The sequence below is a fragment of the Schistocerca cancellata genome, chromosome 2 (genome assembly GCF_023864275.1).
Source record: "Schistocerca cancellata isolate TAMUIC-IGC-003103 chromosome 2, iqSchCanc2.1, whole genome shotgun sequence".
Lineage (NCBI taxonomy): Eukaryota > Metazoa > Arthropoda > Insecta > Orthoptera > Acrididae > Schistocerca > Schistocerca cancellata.
The window spans coordinates 268,168,675-268,180,695 of NC_064627.1; the positions used below are offsets into that span (position 1 = coordinate 268,168,675).

The 12,021-nt window shown below is 44.9% G+C and overlaps 1 protein-coding gene across 1 annotated transcript in view; it reads right to left on the minus strand.

Moving 5' to 3' along the window:
- Positions 1-12,021, minus strand: part of LOC126161610 (allergen Cr-PI-like) — a 158,677-nt gene that overhangs the window by 63,805 nt on the left and 82,851 nt on the right. The window contains exons 7-8 of the mRNA XM_049917564.1: positions 1,902-2,066; positions 1,695-1,820 (exon numbers count right to left, since the gene is read on the minus strand). Coding sequence (XP_049773521.1) covers positions 1,695-1,820; positions 1,902-2,066 — 291 coding nt within the window. The remainder of the gene's footprint in view (positions 1-1,694; positions 1,821-1,901; positions 2,067-12,021) is intronic.

Genomic DNA, 12,021 nt, shown 5'->3' on the forward strand with positions numbered 1-12,021 from the left:
AGCAGCTGGCGGAAAGAATGGACATCTTCTTCTCCAGAGGGCATCTTGAAAGTTGAAGATCCAACACAAGGCTCAATGGTTTCAGCTTGCCAAGACAAACTTGGAGCAGGTTTAACCGTTTCAGATGTGGTGTGGGAAGACGTTCTTCGATTCTTCATAAATGGGGTTGGGTGGACACCTCATACTGTGACTGTGTTAGCGTTCCACAAACAATGAAGCATATAGCCGTGGACTGCCCCCTCCGTGCCTTCCCTGGAAATCTAGAGGATTCGAACCTGGTTACTTCAGAAATGGTGGATTGGATCAATGGCTTCGATATAAAGATCTATACTGTGTTTTAATGTGTCTGTGGTACTGTATTTTATGTGTTATTGTGATTGTTATGTATCATACGCTAAATAAAATAAACTGACAATGTAGTTCTAAGATAAAGAAAGTGTTTCTGGATCAAGTTCCATATAACGTAGTTTCTTCTTCTGCGTGACAGGGATGTGACCCGAAACTTTGCGTGTACCTATTTGTTACATCCTGGATTTCCTGCCAACGGTAATTCTGTATAACATGTTGCAAATAGTTCACATTGTGTGACGTTATTTGAAATAATAGAATGTTTGTTATTAACGCAAACGTGGTGGCACGGGGATAAATTAACATGTCTTTTACATAGATCCGAATACAGTAGAAATATTTTGTATCAAGTTTCTATATACTTAGGGACATCAGAAAATAAGTTACACATATTGTCCCACGCGGATCATTGCGCAACAAGAGTGGCTCATTGTCAGAGGTGGATAAATGTTTCCTGTACACAAAGTGCAGAGGCATTACACTACGGATTGAAATGGCACAGCAACAGCCAACGTACTCCGAAGTGGAAGTAGGCGGTGCAGTATGATTCTTGTGAACAAAACGTCTAAATCGTACACAGATTCACAGTGAAATACTGGACCAAATGCAATTCGCGTCCTGCCCTAGTGAAATGGTGCCAACAATTTGACCAACGCCACAAAGACGTGGATGATGGTGACCGGGAAGTGCAGATCTTTCATCATGCGATTTCCATCTTTTCGGCAAACTGAAAGAACATGTGGGGGAGAGGGTGTGTGGAACGGAAGATATTTTACAGTTATGAGGAAAATCACTGGTTCTCGAATGGCTCTGTGACCAAGGAGCATACCTCTATTGTCGAGGCATTAAATTATTGGAAGAACATTACGACCGTTGTTCACAGAGACTTTGTGACTACTTTGAAAACTAGTGTCATGTATCTATGTTACTTTGAAGTGTAGTGCTGCACTCAGTAAAAGTTACTTGGTCTGCCGTTATAATGTTTTAACTTAGTTTTTGAAGTCCCTTCGTACATTCTATTTCACTAACATAACCCAATAACAAATGGTATTCCCTAGCCTTACCTTGAAAGTGCATATCTTCTCATTTTTTTTTTTTTTTTGCTTGTGTGTTTGTGTTTGTATGTGTGTGTGTTGGTTGATTGGTGATTGGTTGATTTGGGGGAGGGGACCAAACAGTGTGGTCATCGGTCCCATGATGAGGGAAGTCGGCCGTGCCCTTTCAAAGGAATGTGTGTGTGTGTGTGTGTGTGTGTGTGTGTGTGTGTGTGTGTGTAATACATAAACAGTGCATCCATCATGAGATTGTGACAAAAATCAGTGTGACAAAAAACAAGATCCACTCACCTCTTCTCTTTTATATGGTCCCAGGCGATCTTGAAAACGGTTGAAAACCCCTAGCAATTTCTTAACTGCTCTGTAGAATAATGGATCCCTCAGAGCTGTAGCAGGATTTTCCATGAAGGTGGGAACCTGTGTGACCATTAATGCGGTAAAATCTTGTTTACAAATGTTCTTTGTCTCCGTCGAAAACAAAAAGAATGGCGCACTTACTTGCTTTGCTGGAAATGCGTCTTCACTTTGACTGAAAGACGTTAACAGACCTCGGTAAAGAGATCCATAGAAATTCTCGTTTAAGGAATCAGCGTTGCCTTCGACGATGTTTCCGAGGATTTCAATGGCCTCTGGGCTCCTCAGGGGGTGTTCTGTGTAGTTTTTCTGAAATATAAACAGTGACTGCTCAGTACAAGTCTGACACTGCTACCAAATTTTAAGTTGAAATCATTGTGGATGTAGATCTGCTCACATTAGTCGTTATCGATGTTACTATTCATGTATGCGTCTGTCATCTACGGAACCATACGAAAAACGATCTTTAGAGTTGATTGTAGTGTATCTGTGTCATGGAAGCACTTGATAACTGGGCCCGTGTTCATGTATAAAGCTGTATCTTTTGACTCAACTTCCACAAGTTCTAGAAGTATGTAAGAGTAACCGTGAAACATACTATAGAAATAGACAGGACCAATTCGAAATCTGCTCTAGGAAGTAGTTGTCCTGGGTGATTCCCGAGCCAATGTAATCGCATTGTGGTCATTTGGTTTCGGGGAGACATTCCACCTTCATGTGTTCAGCCGAGTTGCAAAGCATACAAGTGTGCGACTTGCAACACTCCTCTGTCTTGCAGCCGTGATTATTTTACTGTCATAAAAAGTATCTTACGTGTTTCAGCAAGCAACTAACGTCACAAAGAAATTATTGACCACTATTTGAGACCACGTGATCGTTTGCACGTGGCACTAATGTTAGGTTAACTCTTGCTTTCAACTGACGTGGAACCAGCGGAGCAGACTGCTCCATGATTGACTGCTGGGGTACGGTGTACGGCTTGTGTGCCGATTCTATAACATCAATACCATTTTATTAATTCGATAAGACCTCAAATACCTATCTGAAAATGAGTAAAAAGTCACTCTTCAATGAGCTCATTAGGACGTACTTTATGAAATAATCTGACTATAACATTAGTAATATGGGAAAGGTTATGAACAGCCCAAGTTATTTCGCGCTTTTTTAGACTGTCACGAACAATGTCCCAGAACGTGGGGGTGCGCGCCTCCCGGCAGCAGTGAAGCCGCGTGTTGGCGGGAATCTGCGAGCAGTGCAGACGAGTCACTTAGTAAGAAAGTGATTGGTTGGTCATTTTGCATGAATAGTATGTTTTTAATATGTGTGGATCACACTGAGGTGGCAAAAGTCATGTGATACGTCCTAATATTGTGTCAGACCTCTTTTTGCCTGACGCAAGGCCGCAAAAAAATGGTTCAAATGGCTCTGAGCACTATGGGAATTAACTTCTGTGGTCATTAGTCCCCTAGAACTTAGAACTACTTAAACCTAACTAACCTAAGGACATCACACACATCCATGCCCGAGGCAGGATTCGGTCGCACGGTTCAAGGCTGTAGCGCCTAGAACCGCTCGGCCACTCCGGCCGGCTCATAATGCCGCAACTCAACATGTCATGGACTCAATAAGCCATTGGAAATCCCTTACAGGAATAATGAGCCTTGCTGTCTCTACAGCCGTCCATAATTGAGAAAGTATTGCGGGTTCAGGATTTTGTGCACAAACTGACCTCTCGCTTATTTCTCACAAATGTGCGGTGGGATTCATGTCGGGCGATCTGGGTGGCAAAAGCATCGAGAATGTTCTTCAAACCAATCGCGAACAATTATGGCCGGTGACATGGTGCATTGTCATCCATAAAAATTCCTTCATTGTTTGGGAACATGAAGTGCATAAATGGCTGCAAATGGTCTCCAAGTAGCGGGACATAACCATTTCCAGTCAGTTATCGGTTGAACTGGAACAGAGGCTCCACTGCATTCCATGTAAACACAGCCCACACCATTATGAGGCCACTACCAGCTTGCCCAATGCCTTGCTGACAACTTCGGTACAGGCTTCATGGGATCTGCAACACACTGGAACCCTACCTTCAGCTCTTACCAACTGAAATCAGAACGAGAGGCGCTACAGGTGATGACGTGCTGTTAGCAAAGACACTCGGTCGTCTGCTGCCATAGCCCATTAACACCAGATCTTCCACACTCTCCTAACGGAAACGTTCGCCGTACATCCTACCTTGATTGCTGCCGTTATTTGACGAAGTGTTGCTTGTCTATTAGCGCAGACAACTCTACGCAAACGCCTCTGCTCTCTGTCGTTAAGTGAAGGCCTAGAACAATGTGTGGGCCGTGATGAGAGGTAATGCCTGAAATTCAGTATCTTCGGCACAATCTTGACACTATAGATCCGAAATGGAATGTCCCATGCAGCCAGCTCCAACTATGATTGCGCGTTCAGAGCCTGTTAATTCTCGTCGTTCACCCATAATCACGTCGGAAGCCTGTTCACATGAACCACTAAGTACACTACTGGCCATTAAAATTGCTACACCACGAAGATGATGTGCTACAGACACGAAATTTAACCGACCGGAAGAAGATGCTGTGATATGCTAATGATTAGCTTTTCAGAGCATTCACACAAGGTTGGCGCTGGTGGCGACACCTACAACGTGCTGACATGAGGAAAGTTTCCAACCGATTTCTCATATGCAGACAGCAGTTGACCGGTGCTGCCTGGTGAAACGTTGTTGTGATACCTCGTGTAAGGAGGAGAAATGCGTACCATCACGTTTCCGACTTTGATAAAGGTCGGATTGTAGCCCATCGCGATTGCGGTTTATCGTATCGCGACATTGCTACTCGCGTTGGTCGAGAACCAATGACTGTTAGCAGAATATGGAATCGGTGGGTTCAGGAGGGTAATACGGAACGCCGTGCTGGATTCCAACGGCCTCGTATCACTAGCAGTCGCGATGACAGGCATCTTATCTGCATGGCTGTAACGTATCGTGCAGCCACGTCTCGATCCCTGAGTCAACAGATGGGGACGTTTGCAAGACAACAACCATCTGCACGAACAGTTCGACGACGTTTGCAGCAGCATGGACTATCAGCTCGCAGACCATAGCTGCGGTAACCCTTAACGCTGCATCACAGACAGGAGCGCATGCGATGGTGTACTCAACGACTAACCTGGGTGCACGAATGGCAAAACATTTTTTTCAGATGAATCCAGGTTCTGTTTCCAGCATCATGATGGTCACATCTGTGTTTGGCGACATCGCGGTGAACGCACATTAGAAGCGTGTATTCGTCATCGCCATACTGGCATATCACCCTGCGTGATGGAATGGGGTGCCATTGGTTACACGTCTCGGTCACCTCTTGTTCGAATTGACGGCACTTTCAACAGTGGACGTTACATTTGAGATGTGTTACGAGCCATGGCTCTACCCTTCATTCGATCCCTGCGAAACCTACATTTCAGCAGGATAATGCACGACCGCATGTTGCAGGTCCTGTACGGGCCTTTCTGGATACGGAAAATGTTTGACTGCTACCCTGGCCAGCACATTCTCCAGATCTCTCACCAATTGGAAACGTCTGGTCAATGGTGGCCGAGCAACTGGCTCGTCACAATACGCCAGTCACTACTCTTGATGAACTGTGGTATCGTGTTGAAGCTGCATGGGCAGCTGTACCTGTACACGCCATCCGAGCTCTGTTCGACTCAGTGCCCAGGCGTATCAAGGCCGTTATTACGGCCAGAGGTGGTTGTTCTGGGTACTGATTTCTCAGGATCTATGCACCCAAATTGCGTGAAAATGTAATCACATGTCAGTTCTAGTATAAAATATTTGTGTAATGAATACCCGTTTATCATCTGAATTTCTTCTTGGTGTAGTAATTTTAATGGCGAGTAATGTACAAATGACAGCTCCGCCAGTGCACTGTTTTTTTATACCTTGTGCACGGGATACGATCGCCATCTGTATATGTGTGTTCTGTCACCTGAGTGTATTTTGCCTGTGGATTATACTTCGTTTACCGTTTAAACATTTGACACCGTGATTTTGGTTTTGTTGTTTTAACCAAAGCCAATGTAGTAAATCAAATAACTGGAATTCCTTGTCAAAATTGACCAAATCACTTAATACACTGCTTGACAATTGCTAATGAACAGGGTCAAAGTTGGACAGGATTAATCACAGGCAGTGATGGACCACTTGAAATTCAGTACATACTTAATACAGATGGAGTGGTAGAATGAGATTTTCACCCTGCAGCGGTGTGTACTCTGATATGAAACTTCCTGGCAGATTAAAACTGTGTGCCTGATCGAGACTCGAACTCGGGACCTTTGCCTTTCGGGGGCAAGTGCTAGGAGTGCTTGTTCTGCAAGGTTCGCAGGAGAGCTTCTGTGAAGTTTGGAAAGTAGGAGGCGAGTACTGGCGGAAGTAAAGCTGTGAGGACGGGGCGTGTGTCGTGCTTGGGTAGCTCAGATGGTGGAGCACTTGCCCACGAAAGGCGAAGGTCCCGAGTTCGAGTCTCGGTCCGGCACATGGTTTTAATCTGCCAGTAAGTTTCAGATGGAGTGGTATATTTAATATAATGTACAGGTTTCGCCATATGGGAAAGCAGATTAACAGACATAAGTAACGTGAATGTTTGACGGAGTTGAGACTCCCAACATTAAGCTCGATATCGGACTTTCAATTAGGAATATGCCCCCCCCCCTCGGGCACTAATATCTATCTACCAAATTGTTGCGGAACCCGTCCCGCTTCACGGCAGTTTTCAGTTTTTGCATGTTTCGGAGAGGAGGTATTCGTTGAGAAAAACGTCTGCCAAAAGCATTCCAGGCAGGCTCTTTAGGGTTTAGATCCGGGGAGTATACGGGCCACTCCATACGTTCATGGATAATGTACAGGCCAACTCATACGTTCAGTATCTTCACATTCCAATGTGTGCGGCACCTCATCGGTCCTGTGTAGGTGGGCATCGTCTTCCATGAACAGAAAGGCGGGACCTACCGCGCTCGTAAACAGCCGGACGTAATTCAGAATAATCTCCCTACAATACCGCTGTCCTGTAACGGTACCACGCGCAATGATACCCAGCGGTGTTTCGCCGTTGTGCATAATGCCTGCCCATATCATAATGCCTACGTCATACCAATGATGTTCATGAACATTCTGTAGTGTGTAACACGTTCACCTCTCTCTGTCCACACTCTCTGGTGGCTAGAATCACTTTCCACAGTGAAGCGGGATTCGTCGGAGAATATCCTAATCAACATGCTCACTACACCAACGAACTCTTTCTCGACGATGATGTGGTTGAAGTGGAATGTACTTAACAGGCATCCGAGCATGAAAACCACACTGATTTAACCCCTGTGAAATGGTACTGGCAGAGACACGTGTACCGGTAGCGATTGCAAGATCTGCAGCTATGTGCCTAGGAGTGAGATGTCTGTTCCTTTCGCCGCTAGGGCTTCGTATTGATCCTCTTTGCGGTATGGTGATCCGTCTGTGACGACCGGTATGCTTTCCCAAAGCATTTCCACCTTTCTGATTCGCGAGATGACACTTTTGAACACATCCATAACTGCGGCCGCAGTTGAGACACTTTTACCGGCTTAGAGCTGTCTAACTGCTCGTCCACGGTCGTAAGCACTCAAATGGCTACCGAATGGCACGTGTAGGAGGATACCCTGTGCCACTACTAATCATTTCCTTTTCTGTTCCACTCGCAAACACAGCGAAGGTCAAACGACTGTCTTTATGTATTCACACGAGCCCTAATCTCTCTGATCTTATCTTCATGGTCCTAGCGAAACGTATGTTGACGGCTGTAGAACAGCTCTGCAGTCAGCCTCAAGTGCCGGTTCTCTAAATTTTCTCAATAGTGTTCCTCGAAAAGAACGTCGCCTTCTCTTCAAAGATTTCCATTTGAGTTCACAAAGCATCTGCGTAATACTTGTGTGACAGGTAACAAATCTAACAGCCCGCCTCTGAATTGCCTCGATGATTTCCTTTAATCCGACCTAATGTGGATTCCAAACATTCTAACAGTACTCAACAATGGGTCGCACTAGTGTGCTATATGCGATTCCTTTACAAATGAACCAAGCTTTCCTAAATTCGCTTAATAAATCGAAGTTGACCATTCGCCTTCCCTAATACAGTCCTTACATGGTAATTCCATTTCATTTTGATTTGCAACGTTATGCCTAGATATTTAATCGTTGTTGCTGTGTCAAGCTGCACATTACTAATATTGGAATATTATGGGTTTGTTTTTCCTACTCATCTACATTAGCTTACATTTTTCTACATTTAGAGCTAGCTGCCATTCAGCACACCAACTAGAAATTTTGTCTAAGTCATCTTATATCCTCTGACAGTCACTCAACGACGATATCTTTCCATACACCACTGCGTTATCAAACGGTTCAAATGGCTCTGAGCACTATGAGACTTCTACATCTACATCTACATACATACTCCGCAATCCACCATACGGTGCGTGGCGGAGGGCACCTCGTACCACAACTAGCCCCTTCTCTCCCTGTTCCACTCCCAAACAGAACGAGGGAAAAATGACTGCCTATATGCCTCTGTACGAGCCCTAATCTCTCTTATCTTATCTTTGTGGTCTTTCCGCGAAATATCAGTTGGCGGCAGTAAATTTGTACTGCAGTCAGCCTCAAATGCTGGTTCCCTAAATTTCCTCAGTAGCGATTCACGAAAAGAACGCCTCCTTTCCTCCAGAGACTCCCATCCAAGTTCCTGAAGCATTTCCGTAACACTCGCGTGATGATCAAACCTACCAGTAACAAATCTAGCAGCCCGCCTCTGAATTGCTTCTATGTCCTCCCTCAATCCGACCTAACAGGGATCCCAAACGCTCGAGCAGTACTCAAGAATACGTGTATTAGCGTTTTATAGGCGGTCTCCTTTACAGATGAACCACATCTTCCCAAAATTCTACCAATGAAACGAAGACGACTATCCGCCTTCGCCACAACTGCCATTACATACTTGTCCCACTTCATATCGCTCTGCATTGTTACGCCCAAATGTTTAATCGATGTGACTGTGTCAAGCGCTACACTACTAATGGAGTATTCAAACATTACGGGATTCTTTTTCCTATTCATCTGCATTAATTTACATTTATCTATATTTAGACTTAGCTGCCATTCTTTACACCAATCACAAATCCTGTCCAAGTCATCTCGTATCCTCCTACAGTCACTCAACGACGACACCTCCCCGTACACCACAGCATCATCAGCAAACAGCCGCACATTGCTATCCACCCTATCCAAAAGATCATTAAAATTTACACATACTTCTTCCACGTCCATCGTACCGGAAGTAAATGAAGTCGATTCATTTACTAAGTGGGATGCTAACAATTGCTTATCTGCTCTTTCTAGTAAGAATACTCTCCTAGCCCCTGTCTCAACACTGACACCGTCGATAAGGTCTGGTCTGTTCGTGACTACCAGATCTAAAATATTTCCATTACTCGTTGGCTGTCGATTTAGCTGCTCAAGACAGTTTTCGGATAATGTGTTCAAAAGTAATTTACACGACGGCTTGTCTGTACCACCTGTAATGAATCAATAGACATCCAGCCTATACTAGGTAGGTTGAAGTCGCCTCCGACTAATATAGCACGATCCGGGTACTTCTGCGATACAGAGTGTAGACTCCCTTTGAATGATTCCAGAACTGTCACGGTGGAACCTGGTGGCCGGTAATAACATCCAACAATTAACTTTATTTCTCCTAGCCCTGTTAAATGTGTCCAGATAACTTCACAATCACACTCTACTTCGACCTCAGTAGACACAATATTTTTGTCAACTGCAATGAAGACACCACCTCCTACGGTGTCTAATCTGAGGTCATCAATCCCCTAGAACTTAGAACTACTTAAACCTAACTAACCTAAGGACAGCACACACATCCATGCCCGAGGCACAGGATTCGAACCTGCGACCGTAGCAGCAGCGCGGTTCCGGACTGAAGGGCCTAGAAACGCTCGCCCACAACGGCAGGCACTGCGTTATCATCAAACAGCTGCAGACTGCTGCTTACCCTGTCCGGCAAATCAGTTATATGTATAGGAAATAACAGCAGACCCATCACACTTCCCTGGAGAACTCCTTACGATACCCGTGTCTCTGATGAACACTCGCCGTCGAGGACAACTTACTGGGTTCTCTTACTTAAGAAGTCTTCGAGCCACTCACATATTTGGAAACCAAATCTGTATGCTTGTACCTTCCTTAAGAGTCGTCAACGGGGCACCGACAGAAGTCATGGAATATGGATCCACTTCTTACCTTTCATCCATGGTTCGCAGGAGTTCATGTGAGAAAAGGGCAAGCTGAGTTTCGCATGAACGATGCTTTCTAAAACCGTGCTGATTTGTTGACACAGGCTTTTCCCTCTCAAGGAAATTTATTAAATTCTGCAGCAAACTGATATTAAAGATATTGGCCTGTAATCTTGCAGGTCCGTTCTTTTACTCATCTTATATACATGATTCACTTTGCTTTTTTCCGGTCGGTTGGGACTTCGCGCTGGGCGAGAGATTCGTGATAAATGTTCCATAACAAACTTCGTCAAACATGGTTCTTCATGAAATGTCGAATGCATACAGAGCGTTCGTACACAGGCTCCGCTGCAGCTAACACGCCCCGCCCTCTACATTTCCATTTACTGTCATTGGTCGGGTGCTCTGTCGCAATTGTCGGTTGTTTCTTAGCTGTTGTCAGTTTTTCCTTAGCAAGTGTCAGTTGTTCCTTAGAAACTGTCAATCATTGTAGTTTGGCTAAGCATGAGTGTTCAAGTGACGTACAGTAACAGTCAAAAAATGATTCGGACGGCTCTGAGCACTATGGGACTCAACAGCTGAGGTCATCAGCTCCTTGAACTTAGAAATATTTAAATCTAACTAACCTAAGGACATCACACACATCCATGCCCGAGGCAGGATTCGAACCTGCGACCGTAGCGGTCGCGTGGTTTCAAACTGAAGCGCCTAGAACCGCTCGGTCGCACCGGCCGGCTGTAACAGTCCATTTCAGTCAAGAGTACGTCGTCAAGAAGCGAGCGCTCGCATATCATTATGCTGGGTCAAAATACGTACTTGCTGTGAAGACGCCAGGTTATGCAACGCCCGGCTACGAAACTCTTGTGTTCTTTCCCAGTGCACAGAAATTCATCTGCAACTCCTGAACCGTGTGCAGCTTCAGTACTAACGAGTGGTAATACTTGTAGGGAGAGAGTTTCAAAATAAACCATCGTAGACTGTCCGTTGTATATCATAACGGCCCTATGTCCATCGACAGTTATGTTTCAGGCGATGTTCATAGTCACTGCTATTTTGACAATCCTGATGTCGTTGTTCTTCTAGTATGGTACGTTAAAAGTGACTGTATACTCTGCCGCCTCTCATCATCTCGTCGTTGGTCATGCTGCAGATTATTGTTCCCTCGCCTGGTGCGCATATGAATATCTGCACATCTTTGACAGCCATCTGCCTGTTGAAATCGTCCGTTGTGGTGTGCGTAGATGTCTTTGCACAGTTCATTCGTGGGACGTCATATCCCAGGACTTCCGCCAGCAGAGGAAGGTTTGGAAGCACTTGCTGGTGCTTCATCTAGTTTATCTGCGTGCAACAATGTGTACCGATAAGTGGAGCTGAATGCATTTGTATTCGAACCATAGAAGAGCATTTTACTGTAATTTGATTTCGTTTTACTTTTGGTTTCTTTTCCAGTTAACGTCATTTCATGGCACGAACTTTCCCACTGTGTTCGTTTTGTTAATGTATGATCCTGTCTGCAGATAGAAGTTGCTATGAACTTAGCTTAAACGATAATTAGCTCAGCAATGTTCAAATGGTTCAAATGGCTCTGAGCACTATGGGACTTAACTTCTAAGGTCATCAGTCACCTAGAACTTAGAACTACTTAAACCTAACTAACCTAAGGACATCACACATATCCATGCCCGAGGCAGGATTCGAACCTGCGACCGTAGCGGTCGCGTGGTTCCAGACTGAAGCGCCTAGAACCGCTCGGCCACACCGGCCGGCCTCAGCAATGTTCTTACATGTAGAGGATAGATGTACATTTCTGGAAGAGTGTAACTGAATTTGGTAGACTTCCTCATCCATGGATGTGACTCTGTCAGCCATTCACGCATTTCTTAGACTGAAGGCTTGCAAAAGGT